The 17,016-nt window shown below is 55.2% G+C and overlaps 2 protein-coding genes across 2 annotated transcripts; one reads left to right on the forward strand and one right to left on the reverse strand.

Moving 5' to 3' along the window:
* Nucleotides 1-4,273: 4,273 nt before the first annotated feature.
* On the reverse strand, nucleotides 4,274-8,963 carry PLAGL2 (PLAG1 like zinc finger 2). The gene is made up of 3 exons (XM_009980836.2): nucleotides 8,876-8,963; nucleotides 7,001-7,396; nucleotides 4,274-5,706 (listed from the first exon to the last, which is right to left on the reverse strand). The coding sequence occupies exons 2-3, from the start codon at nucleotides 7,261-7,263 to the stop codon at nucleotides 4,485-4,487; spliced, it is 1,485 nt and encodes a 494-aa protein (XP_009979138.2). The 5' UTR covers nucleotides 7,264-7,396; nucleotides 8,876-8,963; the 3' UTR covers nucleotides 4,274-4,484.
* A 3,038-nt stretch (nucleotides 8,964-12,001) lies between these two features.
* POFUT1 (protein O-fucosyltransferase 1) lies at nucleotides 12,002-15,430 on the forward strand. Its single transcript, XM_086622823.1, has 7 exons — nucleotides 12,002-12,137; nucleotides 12,237-12,358; nucleotides 12,603-12,785; nucleotides 13,342-13,454; nucleotides 14,116-14,308; nucleotides 14,583-14,825; nucleotides 15,234-15,430. Exons 1-7 carry the CDS (start codon nucleotides 12,017-12,019, stop codon nucleotides 15,420-15,422), a joined length of 1,164 nt encoding a protein of 387 aa, XP_086478949.1. The 5' UTR covers nucleotides 12,002-12,016; the 3' UTR covers nucleotides 15,423-15,430.
* Nucleotides 15,431-17,016: the final 1,586 nt, after the last annotated feature.

Consider the following 17,016-nt stretch of genomic DNA (forward strand, 5'->3'; position numbering starts at 1 on the left):
AAGGCAGGGTGATGGGGAGAGCACCTTTGAAGATTTCTTTGTAAAAAATTTTAATTGCAGGCAGTAGAAAATGCCTCTGCAGGGTTATTCTTTGCAGATGGCCAAGGTGATGCGACGGTAGAGCAAGGAAATGGGGATTTTTCGGAGAACTGCAGGAAATCTTCCAAGCAGCTGCTGTTCACCTGTCAGCAAGGAAGGAATTAAAGAACAAAGGGCTGAGCTTCCAACAAAATACTGCAATCATCCATCTACTAGCAGGAAAAAAGGGATTCCCATTGCAGCAACGACGTTTCTCACCACGGAGTCGGAAGAGCCGGCACTGCTGGGAGACAGCGGGACGGGCTCTGTCAAACGCTGCGTGCGGATATCCTGCCACGGGAAATTCCGTGGAAGCAAACACAAGTGGACATCGTCTTCCCTACAAATGGATTTTGAGCGAGCTGTAGTCCCGTGGGGAAAAAGATCCTCAGACCTTCACACAGCTCTGGAAACCTGAGCCTGGGAAGGACGGGCGGGTGAGTTGACCCTCTGCTGCCGTGGAAATGGCTTGGCCTGGGGATCTTCTAGCGAGCCAGAACCATTCTGATTCCTAGTGGGACACTCTGTCCTTGCCTGTGCGAGAATCCAGGATCTGATTTATGATTGCTGGCGTGTTCCTGCCCTGCCCCTTCACAGCCCTGTGCTCTGTGACTTTGTATCTTAGCTGTCTGTGTTCCACACTTCAAAACATTTCTTTACTTAACCAAACCCTCCTGACCAATTATTTGCGGTGGTTGCTCCTCTCGGGCTCAATCCCATGCCACCTTTCTGATCCAGATGTGCCTGGAATGAAGGGATCGTTAACAGGGTGTTTCACAGGGCTCTGCACCCTGAAAGTCCTTCATTTGCACGTCAGATGCCCCGCACCTTCAGCAGCTCCCTGGCACACTGCTCATGGGGTAAACAGGGAGATTTCTCCTGGCAGGACGTTTATTACGGACGAGTTTCCCCAGTTCTGACAGGTCCATCCTCCCAGTTGCCTTGCTTTCGTGCAGCTGGTGCTTAGTGCCTCCAACCTCAGCGCTTCGCTGCTGCCCTGTCTCGCTGTCGCCGGTCCGCGCTGAGCCTTTGGAAAACACTGCGGTAAAAACTCTTCTCTTCCCCCAAAAGCACCGTGTGCCTCCCGAGGTGGCCTCATTCCTGTTTGTCCTGGCTGCTCGCAGCAGCTCCTGTGCCTGCAGCCCCCGGCTCACGGGGACCAGCCGAAGATGCCCGTATGCAACGATGGGCTCCATTTCACCGTCCTGCTCCCCACGTCAGTAACGCCCTCAGGAGAGGAAGCAGCACGCTGACTTAAACATCCCTCACCCTTGATTTAAAAACTCACCCAAACCCAAACCCAGACCCTTTCTGGGATGAAACTTTTTTTTTTTTATCTCACGCTGCCGTTCCCGTAGGCACAAAGTCCCGCGCAGACGCAGGGGACGGGCTCCAGGCCGTGCTGCAGCAGTCATCCTCACGGAGCGGCGGGCGCAACGTCGCGTTTTACTACAGGCACAGCGGCGGGAGCACGGCTGAGCTGACTCCTACCGACTTCCGCAACGGCTCGGGACAGAATTCCCACCGAGCTTCCCTTCCCAAGTGGGGCTGTTTAGATGCTCGTTTTTTTCTCATCAACAGGTGCAAGTCGCTGGCTAACTGGCCTCAGGAAATGATTTGCTCTGGGAGTTGCATAGTTATTTCAAATGGAAACAGCCTCGCTAGTTCTGGACTGGCTGACAAAATACTTCAGGTTATAAGCTTTGCTGTGCACCGGGAACTTCAAATCCCTTTTCCAGTGCCAACACCAGGCACAGCTCCAGCACCCTGTCTCTGGACACGCTCCCTTTGCGGGTCCAAACTTCCCTTTCAGTGACAAACGTTACTGCAACTGTGCTTGTTAGAACAGCTCTGGAAAGCAAACCACGCGTGCAAATAGTAGCAAAATGAATTCCATTTATTCTTTGACAGACTACTGGAAGGAAAAAGACGCCTGGCTCTAAGCTCAGCTACCACTGCTAAAGGAATTCCAGTGATGACATCAGTTCGGAGTACAATGCAGGCAAAAAGCAGGAAAGCTGAACGGTCTGAGACGGAGGGGTGCGATGGCATTGCATAAATCTGCTAATCCTCACTGTAAGTGGTCAGTTCTGACCGTTTATTTCTAAAAACCAAAAACCCTCTCAACTGAAGACAGGGATAAGGCTTGCAGCTAACCGGTAACAGTGTGAAACTCTTTAATTTGCAAAGAGAAAAGAACAGAAGACAGGCCTGAGGTATTCCGTGCTGGTAAAGAGGACGAGAAACGCCCCGATTACCTTTTCTGAGTCAGGGAACAAGAAGGCACTCGCTGGATTTCGGAAGGCAACGCGTCACAGTGGAGAAAAGGAAGTACTGCATTAACTGGGGGGCTCATTGCCACAGGAATCGCTGAGGTAAATAAATCTTATATTACATTTTGATACAAAAGTAGTATTTGCAGCATTGCTGGCTAGCCTAAACCAACTGGTCTATGTTCTGGAGAATCAGTGGGTCACTAACAGACATTCTGGGAAGAATTACTAAGCTAAATTAAAAATAAAATTCTGGAGTAAAATGGAAGGGGGACAAAGCCTACGGACAAACGAGGCACGGCTGATGTCACGCTGCGGGACCAACGGCTCAGCAGAAATATGCACGGACTGCAACGGGTGCACGCGGGGAGACGAGGGGGGCCACCATCTGGCTTCACCAAAGGAGCTGGGATAACAGAGCAGAGGTAGATTTTGCATTTTCTAGATTTACGGAGAGCAATGCTGACGGGTTTCCTGGTTTACACTGGCCTATGTGGTTCCTCCTCGCTGAGGAGTTTAAGTTCATAAACGTGCACCAAGGTGCAGCGAGACCGACCTCCGTATGGCACCACCCGCGGGACAAGTGCCCGGGAACACGAGGGCAGGAGGTGGTACAGATGCTCAATGCCATCAGCATTGTCTGCCACTTACCAGCGTGACCCTCCTGCCCTCAGCAGGCAGACGGCCCGTGGAAGAATTTCAGAGGTGAGGAAGGGAGCAGAGGAGGCAGAACTTTAACTCCAGGAGGCAAGGCTCGAGAAGGAGAGAACAAGAAGGCCAGTGGAACCAAACCCTCGGTGAAAGGGCGACTCAGCCTTTGTTACAACTATTAGTGTTGGGGAAAATGCTTCAAATACACTGGCAGAGTGCACGTGAAGCCGGGACCAATTTTTTCTCCTGATTCCTGGATGTTATCACCCTAGGATTGAGGCAAAAATATACCTCTTGAGACTGCTCCATGGATAAGCCGAAAAGGGTACTGACCTCACTGAACTGTTGTGGTTAAAAAAAAAAAAAACACACTAGAAACTCATCCTGTTCCTCACCTCAGGGGAACCCAGGAGCGGGGCTGCAGCCTGAGCTCCCCCACGCCTGGCACGGCAGTGCTTGGTGCTGCCAGTCCCGCGCTCCCACCCCCACCTCTCCACGTGCTTTGGTTTCCAGAAGGGACACACGGTCTGTTCACCTGTGGGAGGCACCGCAGAGGTGCTCTGCCCGCACCCCACAAAACCCAGCTGAGCTGTGGGAGCTGCTCCATCCCCCCGGCACGTGGACAGCCAGGGAGGAAACGTGGGAAGCGGCTGCCTGCAGTGGCAGGGGCTGAAGCGGTCCAAAAAGCAGTGTGTTTCCCCATGGGGGAAGAACATGGTAAGTGAAGAGAAATCAGTGCAACCTGACTTCGTTGTGTAAACAGTGTTCCAGCTACACCAGAGGTAAACCCAGTGTATTCTGGTGCCTCCTATTTCAGTAATGGCAGAAGCAGATTTGTGTTGTGTAAACAATGGTCACTGTCATGAGTTTAACCCACTGGCTCCGCAAGGAAGGACGAGGTGACGTCTCTGAATTCACTATGTAAACGGTCTTGTTGCTTAACACTGATGTGGAGTAAGCTGTGCTGGGATGAGAGGTAGTGGGGGAGGACAGCCTCTTCCCCGTCGGCTTCGCAGGGAGCGGGTATCCTGACTTCTCCTCCTCCTCCGTGCGGAGGTGTTGGCTGTTGTGCCAGAATTGCAGTGTGGTAACATGAAATGGAAGCTGGACTCTTCAAAAGTTTAGCCCGAGATGAAAGAGTCTCAACTCCTTCTCAGGGACAGTCCCTTCCCAAAGAGGAACAGAGCTCCGGGATCTCAGGGAAGGTCAGTGCTTAGCGCGGCTCCTGATTCACAGATTAAAAATTAGATAAAATATATCCAGTCTACGAGCTGAAACCTTTTCGCTGTACAGGACTGGGACTCGCACGGATATCTGCTGTTCCAGTCTACAAGTGCTCCCTCCAGAGACCAGACCCCTCCTGCCTGAGACAGCTTTGCTTTGAAAAAGCTTCCGCACCCCAACGGGAAGCACGAGTTGTGCGTTTTAAGGCTCTCCACAAAGGGGTGACGGAAAGGTCCGTTCTCCAGTGCTGTCTGCAGCTTATTGGAACGCCTGGTGGAAACGTGGCAGCGTGGTTGTGCTCAAGCTGGAGGTGAAGACAGGGGGCAAGGAATGAAGGGGCCCAAAGTTCAGCGAAGCCCCAGCTCCAGGAGATTCTTGAGGCTGATGTTGCAAAGTGGTAAGCAGTGGCTGCGTCTCCCCCTGAGAGTAGCCCATGACCAATCCCCCTGATGATACAGGGGGATTGCAAGGAGGAAGGTTTAGGGGGAGGAAGCCAAGAAGATGAGAAAAGTCCATGTTAGCAGCACAGAGAGCCTCCGAAAGGTTAGCAGGGCTCTTGGAAAGCAGAGCCTCGTCCAGGGGGGGTGGCTGAGGCGAAGAGGACTGAGGCTCACCAGATGAGAGAGACAGGCTGCCAGGGAAGTCTGACAAAAAGCTGTCCACCTCTACTTTGGGTAGTTTCTCAGGCAAATATGAGGTAGATCCAAGCTGATACTTTGGAGGAGGTTGCGGTGGGGAGGAGATGGGAGAAGAGGACTCCAGAGGATAGCTCATTCCCATTGGAAGAGAATTAGGAACCAAAGAATGGGGCATCCCTGAGCTTGGCACGGTTTGGAGATGCGTGCTGTACATGCCCACAGGCAACATGCCAGGGAAGCTCTTACCACCTATCATGTCTCTGGATGCCATACACAGGACGGGACTCAGCTCTTCCTTCACTGCGACAGATGAGCTGCAGCTTAGGAGACCCAGCATGTCCACTGGCTCTGTCTTAATCTTCAGCAGTTCCTGGGAGTGGCTTTTCTTCATGTGCCTGGTCAGATGGTCTTTCCGCCCAAACCTCTGAGCACAGTACTGGCACAAGAAGTCCTTCCGCCCCGTGTGCACCACCAAGTGCCTCCGCACGTCCTTCCGGGTGTAGAAGCGCCTGTCGCAGTGGTCACACGGGTGCTTCTTCTCCTTGGCTCCCCCCGAAGCTCGCCTGGAGTGAGCCTTGAGGTGCTCCAGCAGGACCTGGGTGCTTTCAAACGTCTGGAGGCACACCTTGCAGCTGAGATCGCCGCTGGCAGCTGCGTGCATGGCCAGGTGGCGCCTGAAGCCAAGTTTCGTGTTGTAGTTCTTGCCACACTCGGGGCAGTGGAGGGCCTCCTTGTTGGGGTCGTGGGTCTGCAGGTGGTTGCGAAGGTGATCCTTCCGGTGAAACATCTTTTCGCAGTACATGCACTGGTGAGGCTTCTGAGCAGAGTGCGTGGCCATGTGCCTTTTTGGAGAAAAGCAGGAGAGATCAGACCAGCGTCCAGCCCCTAAGAGAACACGTGCTACTCTTTCAAAGTTTTCCCTGTGTGCCACACTTTGTGCCACAAAGATCCCAGGTGGCGTTTTCCCACCACAAAGCACCACATTTCAGAGCCTGCCTCAGCCACGCGCGTCCACCCCAGAATCCTCCTCAGCCACACGCTCAGCTCCTGCTCTCTGCTGGGCTGTCACAGCGGGAAACGACAGAGAAACCTCGGAGGTTTCTGACACGAAACACTCGCCCGCTGCTGGGACGGCTTCGTTGCATCAGGAGGCACCAGACTGCAGCAGTGGCCGTGGCCCAGGCTGGTCTCACCGTGGTACCTCACACTGACACGGTGGCTCCTCTAGTTTCAAGTTCCTAGTGATCCCATCATTTAATGATTCTCTGCTACATTTCTGTACAGAAATAGGAACTCTACTGCTTCAGAGAGGGTCCAGAGGAGGCCATGGAGATGATCCAAGGGCTGGAGCACCTCTGCTATGGAGACAGTCTGAGAGAGTTGGGGCTGTTCAGCCTGGAGAAGAGAAGGCTCCAGGGAGATCTTATTGCAGCCTTCCAGTACTTAAAGGGGGCCTACAGGAAAGCTGGAGAGGGGCTTTGGACAAGGGTGTGTAGTGACAGGACAAGGGGCAACGGCTTTAAACTGAAAGAGGGGAGATTTCGATTGGATCTAAGGAAGAAATGTTTCACTCTGAGGGTGGCAAGTTACTGGCACAGGTTGCCCAGAGAATCTGTGGCTGCCCCATCCCTGGAAGTGTTCAAAGCCAGGCTGGATGAGGCTTTGGGCAACCTGGTGTAGTGGAGGGTGTCCCTGCCCATGGCAGGGGGATTGGAACTGGATGGTCTTCGAGGTCCTTTCCAACCCAAACCATTCTAGGATTCATGCTAGAGCAAGAGCTGCCCTAGGAATATTCCTGTGATTAAAGTTAGAGGTGGGGCTTATGAAACGTGAAACTCTTGCTTTTAATTTTGTTTTTTAACCTGTGAGCTTCACTCTCTGCTTCAATTTCCTCCTTAGTAAAACTGAAAACATCTCAAGCTCAGGATCAGGTATTATCTGAAGTTCTCTGGAAGGTGCTTACAGAGGTTCCAAGTATGGTCATGTCTGGGACTCAACTGCTTTGCGAGGTAACGAGGGCATTCCCCCTCCTCCACCTTCTCAGAAACTCGAGCAAAAAAACACCACGGAGGGAGGGGTTTTCCCTCTCTCCTGGCAGAGCAGCCCCGCTTGGCAGGGGCACCCACAGGCACCCACCTGTACAGCTTGTACTTGGAGGCAAAGGCCTTGCCGCAGTGCAGCTGAGGGCAGTTGTACGGCCTCTGCTCCGGGTGGGACAGCGCGTGAGTCCTCAGCTTGTCCACGCTGGGGAAGGAGGGCTCCGACAGCTCACACTGGCATCTTCCCTGACTTTCGGGCTCTTCGCCTCTTGCTCTGGGGACTAATTTCCAGCCTGTCTCTTCCTCCTCCTGCTTTGCATCTTGAATCCAGTTGGGAACACTGGGAAAGAATGCCGTCATGGCAGGTCTAGTAGAACACGGCCATGTCAAGCAGAACTCGAGCCCGCAGGCGTCCGGCCGCGGTGCTGTCCCAGTGCAGGTTTCAGCTGGAACCCTCCGTGCCCAAACGGCTCTAACGGCAAAACATCTTCCTCTGAAACGACAGAAGGTGGGTGTCAGGACACTCATCTTTCACCTGGGCACACACACGTGTGGGCGTTCAACGAGTGTTACACACACGTGAAAATGGGTGTTCCCAGACACAGGAAACGCCCGTCTCCAGAAGGTGTTTTGTTCTTTTCGCCCTTAATCCCCGTTCCCTGAGTAAAATTTTGTTGAACTTTTTTCTGAATTACATTTTTGCAACGATTAAGCACCAGGGTTGCCCGTGACGTGCATTTTCTCCTGGAACGCTGCAGGCAGGTGTCTAAACGCCTCACCTTTCCCCATGTTTTGTGGATCGCTGCTCATCCCCTTTTTCACCTTATTCACAGCCTGTTCTCACTCGCTCTGGATCTTTGCTCCCGTGGAATTCCCTTCTAGAGCTTCACAGAGAAACCAGGGTTCTCTTGTAGTTTTTTTTCACCTGCTCTGCTCCCAACCTGGCGCACCACTAAGACCACCCCCTAGCAAACCAGTCTGCATCACCACCCCCGGGTCAGCAGGGCTGGGAAGAAAACTTGCCGTTATCGGCAGCATCACGCCTTTTTCAGGAAGGAACAGATGCTGCTTTTCTTCAGGGTGCAACTAGTCACTGTATCTTCACTTTCCTACGTGGGGCAGATTCTGCCTCTCTGGACTAGCAAGTCGTCTACAGTAATGAGCAATTTTCAATTTTTTTCTTTTATACCATTATCCATCGATAACGGAAGTGCAAACTGTTTCCTGTTCAACAAAACACACCTGCTGTACGCTCTGCTGGCTTTCACCTTGATGAAAACCTACATCAGTCTCTCTTACCAGCTTGTTCGTGGGTCATGTTTGTCTGGTTGGTAAAGTATTGCATTTTCGTGCAGCTCTAGCAACATCTAAACTGGTAAACGGTCAGCCGAAATAAAAACCTCAGCAAAGATCCCTTTCACTGAATTTAGCTGCCTGAGAAACTCTTCTCAAAATAGCATCAAACCCCCAAGCTCTTCTCCCTCCATGATTGCTTCAGAGGGAGGAGCTTCCTGCCTGCACGTCGGCACGAGCGCCAGTTGTGGGCAGGATGTGCAACTCGGAGGGAACTAACCGACCCCGTTAAGAAAGTGCCCCACGGAGCGTTGTGAACAGCTGGAACAACAACTGCAGCCACACCATCACTCCCAGTACCACGAGTGGCTCCCTCGGGACGGGAAGCACTGGGAAACGGGCCGACTCCACGAAAACGTGTCGCTGTGAGGTTTGGAGCGTCTGTTAGGAGCAGAACTCGGTTTTGTCGGGCTGAATCTACTCGGGCAGAGCAGAACAACGAAGGACTCGGACTGCTGAGGTGCCACTTTGGCACAGCCCAGCGTGATGTGGCAGCTGCTCCTGCCCCTCGGGGTGCCGGAGCCTGGCAGTGCGGAGCAGTCCTCCTCGGCAGGGCTCTAAGATGGTGAATATTCCACCTCTGGACGAGGTGTGTGCCAGAAAAGACAAACGTTCTCACCTCCTGCTTCAGAGCTGGGCGTGTGTTCTGGGGGCCTCTGCCACTTGTGCCAGGTCGTTGCTGTTTTCCCTCTGGACGAGCTCAGCCATCCGTGCCAGTTTCAAAGCTACCTGAAAGGTGACAGAGTTGGAATTTTGCTGGCTTTAGCAGAAAGGTGCACAAACTACTGCCTTCCGAGCAGAAACCCCCACACAAATGAGATAAGATATGGTAACCCCTGTAACCGATTATTGCCAAATTTCATGAACTTTCCTTTAAAATGCCTAGCAGGGAAAAGGACTCTACTGGTTTGGGCCTGTGTCTAAGACTAAACGTGTACAGGAGGACGCTCTGGACAGCTGTGGAATAAGAAAAACCAAGAGGAGGGTCTCCAGTAGTACCAGTGAAACACAGTAGCAGGGGCAGGTCAAGAACACAGTCCACGCCTGGCTGCAAAACTCTGTATGATTTGTACGTTTCCATTAAAAAAAACATTTGGTTTTCTCAGTAACATTTCTCCTGGGAACGTTCCAGGGTGCTCCCTGTTCCCTGTAACTCTGCAGCCACCGGAGAGGAACAGTCACCACTGCGAAAGGCTTCACCTCACCTGTGCAGAGAACATCTCACCGCTCGTCCCAGCACTAACTGGGAAACCTGTGATCGGAGAAAACTAGTGCTGGAAAAACGTGTTTAACCTCTGCAGCTCCAGAACCCTCAGGGAAGTCACTTCCAGAAAACCTCTAGCAGGTGAGTCTCCCTCTGCTTCAGCCCTACAGAGGTCGAGGTTGGTGGGTGAACACAGAGCTCGGAAAAAGCACGATGTGCTCACGGGCTGCATGCCCACCGGCTGCCAACTCCTACAAACATCCCGTTGCGGCACACCCCGGGTCTGTGCGAACTGAACCCAGGAGAGCTCACCCAAGCTGCCGGGCCGTGCGCTGCGGGTGAGCCTGCACCCACCGTCCCTGGGCAGAGAACAGCGGGGGTGGGCGAGGTGGCACAGAGCACAACAGCCTCTCGTGCTGGGCAGAAAGTCCCTGGGATACAGCCTGCCGCCTGCTCTGACAGCTCGTGCCAACGTTTCACCTTTCCCAAATGGTTCGGGGATGCAGCGTTTCTGCCTGGTTTGTGCCCCTCAACACTGCTCCACTGACACGCAGCACCATTCCCTGGCTGGGCGGGAAAGCCAGACTGGGAACCTCTCCAGTTAAACCAGTGAGGGAAAAACGAACAGGAGCCTGGCTGTGCTCTCTGCCCAGACCAGCGCCAGAGCTGTGCTGGTCTAGGGGAGCGAGGAGGGGGTCACGGGGCTGCCAGGGCCCCCCGGAGCTGCAGTCTCTCTTTTCCAAAGGGCATCTCGTGTCTGACTGTGTCCGGCTGTTCCTGGCTCCCACCGGCCACGTCCCGCCGCACCTCTGCTGAGGAGCTGCCCCTGTTCACCCCTTCTCCTCCTGCAGGGACCGAGGAGTTGGCCCAGGGGCTCCCTTATGCCCCCACCGCCTGTCCTGCACAGCCCCATGCTGGTGGGGCTGAAGGAACTCACCCAGTTGAAAAGTAACTTCTTTTTAACTCTTCCCACCCCGGCGGGTCTGCTGAGCTGTTCGAAGTCGTTAAATCTCAACCCTGCCCCAGCAAAGGTGCCAGCTTCGCGGCAGCGCGCCGAGGCCAGGACCCCGGTGGGCATTCAGCCACAGCCCAATGTCACTGAGCCACCGCGACCCCAGCTGTAGTGCCCGCCTGGCATCAGCCCAGCCGGGGCACGGGTGCCCCCGCTCATTGATTGCCCTTCCCACACGGCAACCAGCAACGATGACACCTTGAACTGCGGCGGCCACGTTCCTCTTTCAGAGCTGCCCCTTCCAAAACCACCCCCTGCTTTTCCTTCAGTGCTCCAGTCGAGTCCAGCTCCGAACCCTGACTGCCAGGCTCGGCCTCCAGACCTCACATCACTGCTGTGACTTTTCTACATCCTCTACCGTTTTCCAATACTGGTTTTTTTTAACTCTAAGTTGGGGAAAAAAGCGGATACCAGACCTAGATGCAGCACTTCAGCACCAGCTTTGCTGGTGCCGCCTCTGGATGTAAAAATCCCTCTCCCACCTCCTTACACACCTTGCACCGACACGCTCTTTACAGTTTTCCCACAGTCACACGCACCAGCTCATGCGGCGTTACGATTCCCTGATTTCCCCTACAAAAACCATTTTTTCGGTGAGTGACTTTGGCCGTTTCTAGCTATCCAGGTTTTTAGGCACAAACACGTTCACTTTTCCAGCCGAGGGCTGTCGGGCCGTTCGTGCCTCAGTTTCCCCACTCGATCACTTACAGGTCCTGGAAAAACCTTGTGCCAAGTTTGCGCTCACTTTCACAGCCGAGGGAAGAGCCGCTGCACCTTCCCCACAGGACGAACCCGACACACCGTCCCGCGGGACGGTTTTCCCACCTGGCCGAGCTCCTGTCGCTCTGCTTCCCCGATATGACAACGAACGGGATTTCAGCAGCCCCAATTCCCCTCCCTGCCCCACTGGCAAAGCCCCAGAGGCCAACCCGGCTCCAGGCGGGTTTATTCGTGCCACAAACCCGCGTTTTTCACCCGCTGAGCCCCGCAGCGGCTGCGAAGCCCCCGGGACAGCGGCGGTGCCGGGGAGGGCCCCGAGTTCCTCCTCGGGCAACTCGGGACCCGCCGGCAGCTCCGCCGCTTGCACCGGAAGGGAACCGGCCCCCCCCCCCGGGGCAGGGGCCGTGGATGCGGCGGGGCCGGTGCCGGGAGGAGCGCACGTGCCGCCCCCCCCCCGTTGCCATGGCGCGGCCGCGGGGCGGGGGGGGGGGGGGGAGGGAGGGAGGCGGGCCCGGCCCACGCCCCCCCCCGCGCCCCCCGGGCCCTGAGGGGACCCCGCCGCCGAGGGGAGGGGGCCGCCGGGCTGCCGCCCCTTGCTCCGCCGCCGCCCCCCCGGCCGCCGCACTCACCCCGTCCCGCCGGGCCCCGCCGGGCGCGGCTCCGGCCCCGGCCGCGGCGGCCCCATTGTGCGGGGCATTGTGGGAGTGACGTCGCTCTCCCGCTTCCGCCTCGATGGTGGCCGTTTCCCGCTAGAGAGGCCGTTCCGGCGGGCCCCGGGGCATGCCGGGACGGGGCCGCCTGTCGCGGGCCTCCGCCGAGCTGCCATGGCGGCGCCGCCGGTCTTTCTCCTCCTCTTCCTCCTGCTGCGGGCGGCCGTGGCGGCGGGGGGCGGCGCGGGGCCCGCCTGGGACGCGGCCGGTTACCTGCTGTACTGCCCCTGCATGGGTGAGGCCCCCGCGCCGGAGCCCCGGCCGAGCCCCCGGCCGAGCCCCGGTGGAGCCCCCGGCTGAGCCCCGCTCCCGCCCCGCTCTCGCCCCCCCGCAGGCCGGTTCGGGAACCAGGCCGAGCACTTCCTGGGCGCCCTGGCCTTCGCCCGCGCCCTCAACCGGACCCTGGCCGTGCCGCCGTGGATCGAGTACCGGCACCACCGCCCGCCCTACACCAACGTGAGCCCCGCGGGGGCGGGGGGCGGTCCCGAGGGGGGGTGCGGTGCGGCCCCGGGGTGGGGGGGGGTGCGGTGCGGCCCCGAGGGGGGGGGGGGGGGCGGTGCGGCCCCGGGGGGGGGTGCGGTGCTGCCCCGGGGAGGGTGCGGTGCTGCCCCGGGGGGTGCGGTGCGGGTCCCGGGGCGGGGTGCGGTGCTGCCCCGGGGTGACCCGCAGCGGTGCGCACCGCCGTCCCTGCCGCCCGCAGCTGCACGTTCCCTACGCGGAGCACTTCCAGCTGGAGCCGCTCCGGCGGTACCACCGCGTCATCAGCTTGGAGCAGTTCATGGAGACGCTGGCGCCCGTGCACTGGCCGCCTGGCCAGCGAGTGGCTTACTGCTTCGAAGCGGCGGCTCAGAGAAGTGCCGACAAAAGCACTTGTCCCATGAAGGTGGGTTCCTCCCGCGTCCTCAGTTTAACTCTGCTGTTCCAGAGGGAATGGCTGACTCGTTCAGGTCGCCAGGGATTTGCAGATTTTGGATTTACCCGCCCCAGATCAGCCTGTGGCGGTCCAGTCCGGTCCTGCTCGTGCCCCCAGCCTCTGTTCGCCAGCAAAAGCTGCGGGTTCAGGGACATCCTTAGTGGCACTTCAGACTTGTGACCATGAAGAGAGCCATAGCTCATCTCCTACTGGTCTCTGCTGGTTTCCCTGTAGCTGTCCAGATGGTTTTGAAGCAACTTCTAAATACAAGGTTGATGGCGGCGGTGTTTTTGTTCTTTTAAGACAGCCCTTGCGTTAGTTCTCAGTTAACTTTCTCGGACGCGTTTCTCTCTTTCTTTGACATGTTTTCCTCTCCTCTTCCTGCAGAGCTGACACAGGCTGTTCTATCCAGCCTGCTTTCTTCCTGTAAGAGGAAAACTCTTCAACTTGGCACCCCAGGATCTGCCTAGATCTGCCTTTGGGGCTCTGCACAGTTGCTGAATGAACACTTGTCTTTCCTCTGCAGGATGGAAATCCATTTGGTCCCTTCTGGGATCAGTTCCAAGTGAATTTTGATAAGTCCGAGCTCTTCAAGGGAATCTCCTTCAGTCCTGCGTACAAGGACCACTGGATCCAAAGGTAGTGAGAAGAGGGAAAAGTGCTGGCGGTGCCACTGCGGGCACCGGAGTAATGCATGGAAACGGTCGTGCTGGTCGCTGTGTTGGGGCAGAGACGAAAGTGGTTAGTTAGCAATATAATTAAAAACCTTCCTGCTTTTCCATGAAATGTCTGCTGAGCACGATCTGCCTGCAGCAGCATTAAGTGTGAGCTGCTGGGCTGATTGATTTCTGAGCCACTAGTATTTAGTCACAGTATTTATTAGCTACATATTTAATTATTTTCCAAAAATAATTTAGTTCTGAGTTGCTGATCATTAACTGCGTTTTGCTGGTTGCTTCATCTTCTCAGCACTGTGAGTGACTTTGGTGGTACCAGTAAGTTGGGGTGACAGAATTGCTCTGGTCTGGGGTGAAAACATGAGCTGTCACTGCCATGTCTGTGAGATCCTGGTCTTTGTGTCTGTGAGGTAAAAGGGCTGAGGTCAAGGGCAGTACCTGAGTTCTCGTCAATGTTGTGTGCAGGTGGCAAAGTAGCTAAAATCGATCTAAATTGGGAGCAGTAGATGCTGCATGTTTCAGGACATTCCTCGTTTCCGTTCTAAGCTTCACAGGAGTCTGTGTGCAGGATGGTGCGTGCGGGGTTACGTCATGTTTCATCTGCTGGGTGTTTTTTCCCGTAGATTTTCACCGTCTGAGCACCCTGTGCTCGCCTTACCTGGAGCTCCGGCCCAGTTTCCAGTCCTAGAGGAGCACCGGCCGCTCCATAAGTACATGGTGTGGTCTGATGCAATGGTGAAGAGAGGAGAAGCCTATATTCATTCTCTGCTGGTCAGGCCCTACGTGGGAATTCACCTGCGGATCGGCTCCGACTGGGTATGGCTCCTGTGTGAGGCTGGTTGCTGTAGCCCGTGCCGGTGCTGTAGCCCAGTGGCTTGTGCTCTGTGGAGGAAGCTGCCCAAAGAGGAGCGGCGCTTCTGGGGTGGCAGCCCGAACCCCCCTGGCACTCAGTGACTCCCTGCATGTTAGGAATGCCGCCGGGATTCCTCTTTTGAACAGGCTGTAGTGCTGCTGGCAGAGGTGGGGGACATGGTGGTGTTTTCTCTCGCTGTTGCTGCTCACGAGGTTTTCTCTTCCCTTCTCCCAACAGAAAAACGCCTGCAATATGCTGAAGGACGGGACGGCCGGGCCACACTTCATGGCTTCGCCTCAGTGCGTGGGCTACGACCGGAGCACCGCGGCGCCCCTCACCATGGACATGTGCCTGCCGGGCCTCGGAGAGATCCAGCGGGCTCTCAGGCTCTGGGTGGAAAAGACAGAAGCTAAATCCGTGTATATCGCCACTGATTCCGAGCCCTACACCACGGAAATACAGCAGCTTTTCCAGGGAAAGGTGAGTCTCTCCAAAACCCGTTCTGGCAGGAGTGCTTTAAGAAAAAGCTCTTCCCTGGATTCTGGCCCGCTGCTGCCGCAGGCAGTTGTGCAACACACAAATATCGGTGTCTCAGAGTAGATTTTGCTCATAGCAATAAAAGTTATACCGTGAAACTCTTCCTTTCCTAGAGGTTGGAGAGCATTATCCGGCATGGTGGTAAATTTCTCCTTGAAAAAGACTTCAATTATTTAACCTGACTTATTTTCAAAAACGTTTCGACAGTTATCTGTTTGTAAATGAGTCACAGGGGCAACTGAAGGCAGAATCCGCTCTCTTTTTGTTGTCTGTTCCCATTTCTAATGTTATGCCAAGGCATTTGGGCTGTAATGATGGCTGGATTAACTGGCTTTGCTTGTTTTCCTGCAGGTCAAGGTGGTCAGCTTGCAGCCAGAAGTGCCTCAGGTTGATTTGTACATCCTTGGCCAGTCCGATCACTTCATCGGGAACTGCGTCTCTTCCTTTACTGCCTTTGTGAAAAGAGAGCGGGACGTGCATGGAAAACCCTCCTCGTTTTTTGGCATGGACCACCCGCCAAGGTTACGGGATGAGTTCTGACCCCAGAGGAGTGGTTCTGGGGCTCTGGGCTCGGTGTCTCGCTGAGGGTCGGTGTGGCGCTGGCGGCGTGCCCCTGCCGTGGAGCACTGCCTCGGCCCCGTGCTGCGCCTCGCCGTCGCTTCCCGACTCTTCTGCCTGGCTCCTGTACTTCCAGCTCGAGCTCGGTCAGGAAAAGAATTTTAAATCATGTAGTTTATAGGAAACTATAAACTATATATTGTTTTTAAGATGTAGTTTGTAAGCTCTCCGTTCTCACTACTTGGGCTTTGCCAACAGTCATGGCGAAGCAGCTGCTCAGATTTCCTCTTCTCCGTTTTTTCTCTGTTAAATCTTAGATTTTCCTTGGAGATGTTGTGAAGCCTCTTGTCCAAAACTCCCCATAAGTTCTTTCTAAGTGCCAAGTATTGTCAGGAACGTCACATTCCATGGAAAGTTGTGCGAGGTGAAGCTCAGGACTGGAGACTAGAAGCTCTGGGTTTTATCGACTGCCACTGTTGCCTTCCTGCCTGTCACCTCCGTGCCTCAGTTTCCCTTCCCCCTGCCAAAAGAGATTTTGTGCCCGCTCCTAGCAGTGCCGTGGGGCACCGGGGTCTCTTCAGCGGCACTACTGAAGCGCAGTGGGGGCATGTTTTGGTGTGGCAGCTGCCCCGTCAGCCTGGTGTTGTATCGAGCTGGGGAGAAGGTGTGCAGGGACACGGGGACATCTTTCGTAGCCGGTCCAGAGCTGGAGATTTAGGGCTTGTAGCTTGGTAGGTCTTGGTGTGAGGTGGGGCTGAAACTGATGTTGAGTGAAGACTTGTAAAGTAGCCGTAGTGGGGTTGGTGTCCGTCATGCCTAGGTAGGTCTATGGTGATGCTTTTTAGTTTGTTATCTGTTTTTTTATCTATTTTTTTGTCTATTTTTGTGCTTTGTAAAATAACCCCTCTGACAGTGGACCCCTTGTCTGCCAAGGTAGTGCCCAGTGGAGATAACTGGTGGTGAAACCCTTAGTTTGGCCCAGTACAGCTCAGTGCTGGTAACACCAATAATCCCGATGTGGTGAGACTCGACTTGCCCGATGCCTTTGGTGCTCCTGTGACTTTATTTTTCTGTCCAAAGCCTGTGTACAGAATTTACTGTTTCTTTTTGAAAAATGCCACTTGGGTGAGGCTCTGGTACCAGGGCTGGCTGCCTCCTGTACGCTGCTGCGGTCCAAACGCTGCCGTCTCGGAGCGTTTACTGGGATTTAACTCTGCGTGTCTTTTTGGTGGTGGATTTTTGCCTCCTTGGAAATGTTCTGAGGGAGTCCGAAGGCTCAAGGAAGCAAGCGAGAGGGCTGGACGTGAAGGTACCCTGCGCGTCAGGGTGGGAAAGACCTGTGTCTTGCTTCCTCAGTGCTGGCTTCCAGAAATTCCTGGGATTTGGCAGCTCCAGCGCCTCTGGCCACGTCCTGGCCCAGGCCCAGGGGAGCCCGTGGTGCTCCTCGGTGTCCCCCAGCCCCGCGGAGCGAGCGCCGCCTTTCCGGGGAGCATTGGGAAGAGGGTGTATTAAGAGAAACTGTTGTGGTTTTTTTTTTAAAAAAAGCTATTTTTTTGTAATAATAAAAACTTGATTT

The sequence above is a fragment of the Tauraco erythrolophus genome, chromosome 18 (assembly GCF_009769465.1).
Source record: "Tauraco erythrolophus isolate bTauEry1 chromosome 18, bTauEry1.pri, whole genome shotgun sequence".
In the NCBI taxonomy this organism is placed as follows: Eukaryota; Metazoa; Chordata; class Aves; order Musophagiformes; family Musophagidae; genus Tauraco; species Tauraco erythrolophus.

Coding starts and splice junctions, on each gene's coding strand:
- PLAGL2 (XM_009980836.2), bottom strand. CDS start 7,263: ATGACGGCATTCTTTCCCAGTGTTCCCAACTGGATTCAAGATGCAAAG. Junction 5,707..7,000: donor TCCAAGTACAAGCTGTACAG/GTGGGTGCCTGT, acceptor TTCTCCAAAAAG/GCACATGGCCACGCACTCTG.
- POFUT1 (XM_086622823.1), top strand. CDS start 12,017: ATGGCGGCGCCGCCGGTCTTTCTCCTCCTCTTCCTCCTGCTGCGGGCG. Junction 13,455..14,115: donor AAGGACCACTGGATCCAAAG/GTAGTGAGAAGA, acceptor TTTTTCCCGTAG/ATTTTCACCGTCTGAGCACC. Junction 14,309..14,582: donor TGCGGATCGGCTCCGACTGG/GTATGGCTCCTG, acceptor TTCTCCCAACAG/AAAAACGCCTGCAATATGCT.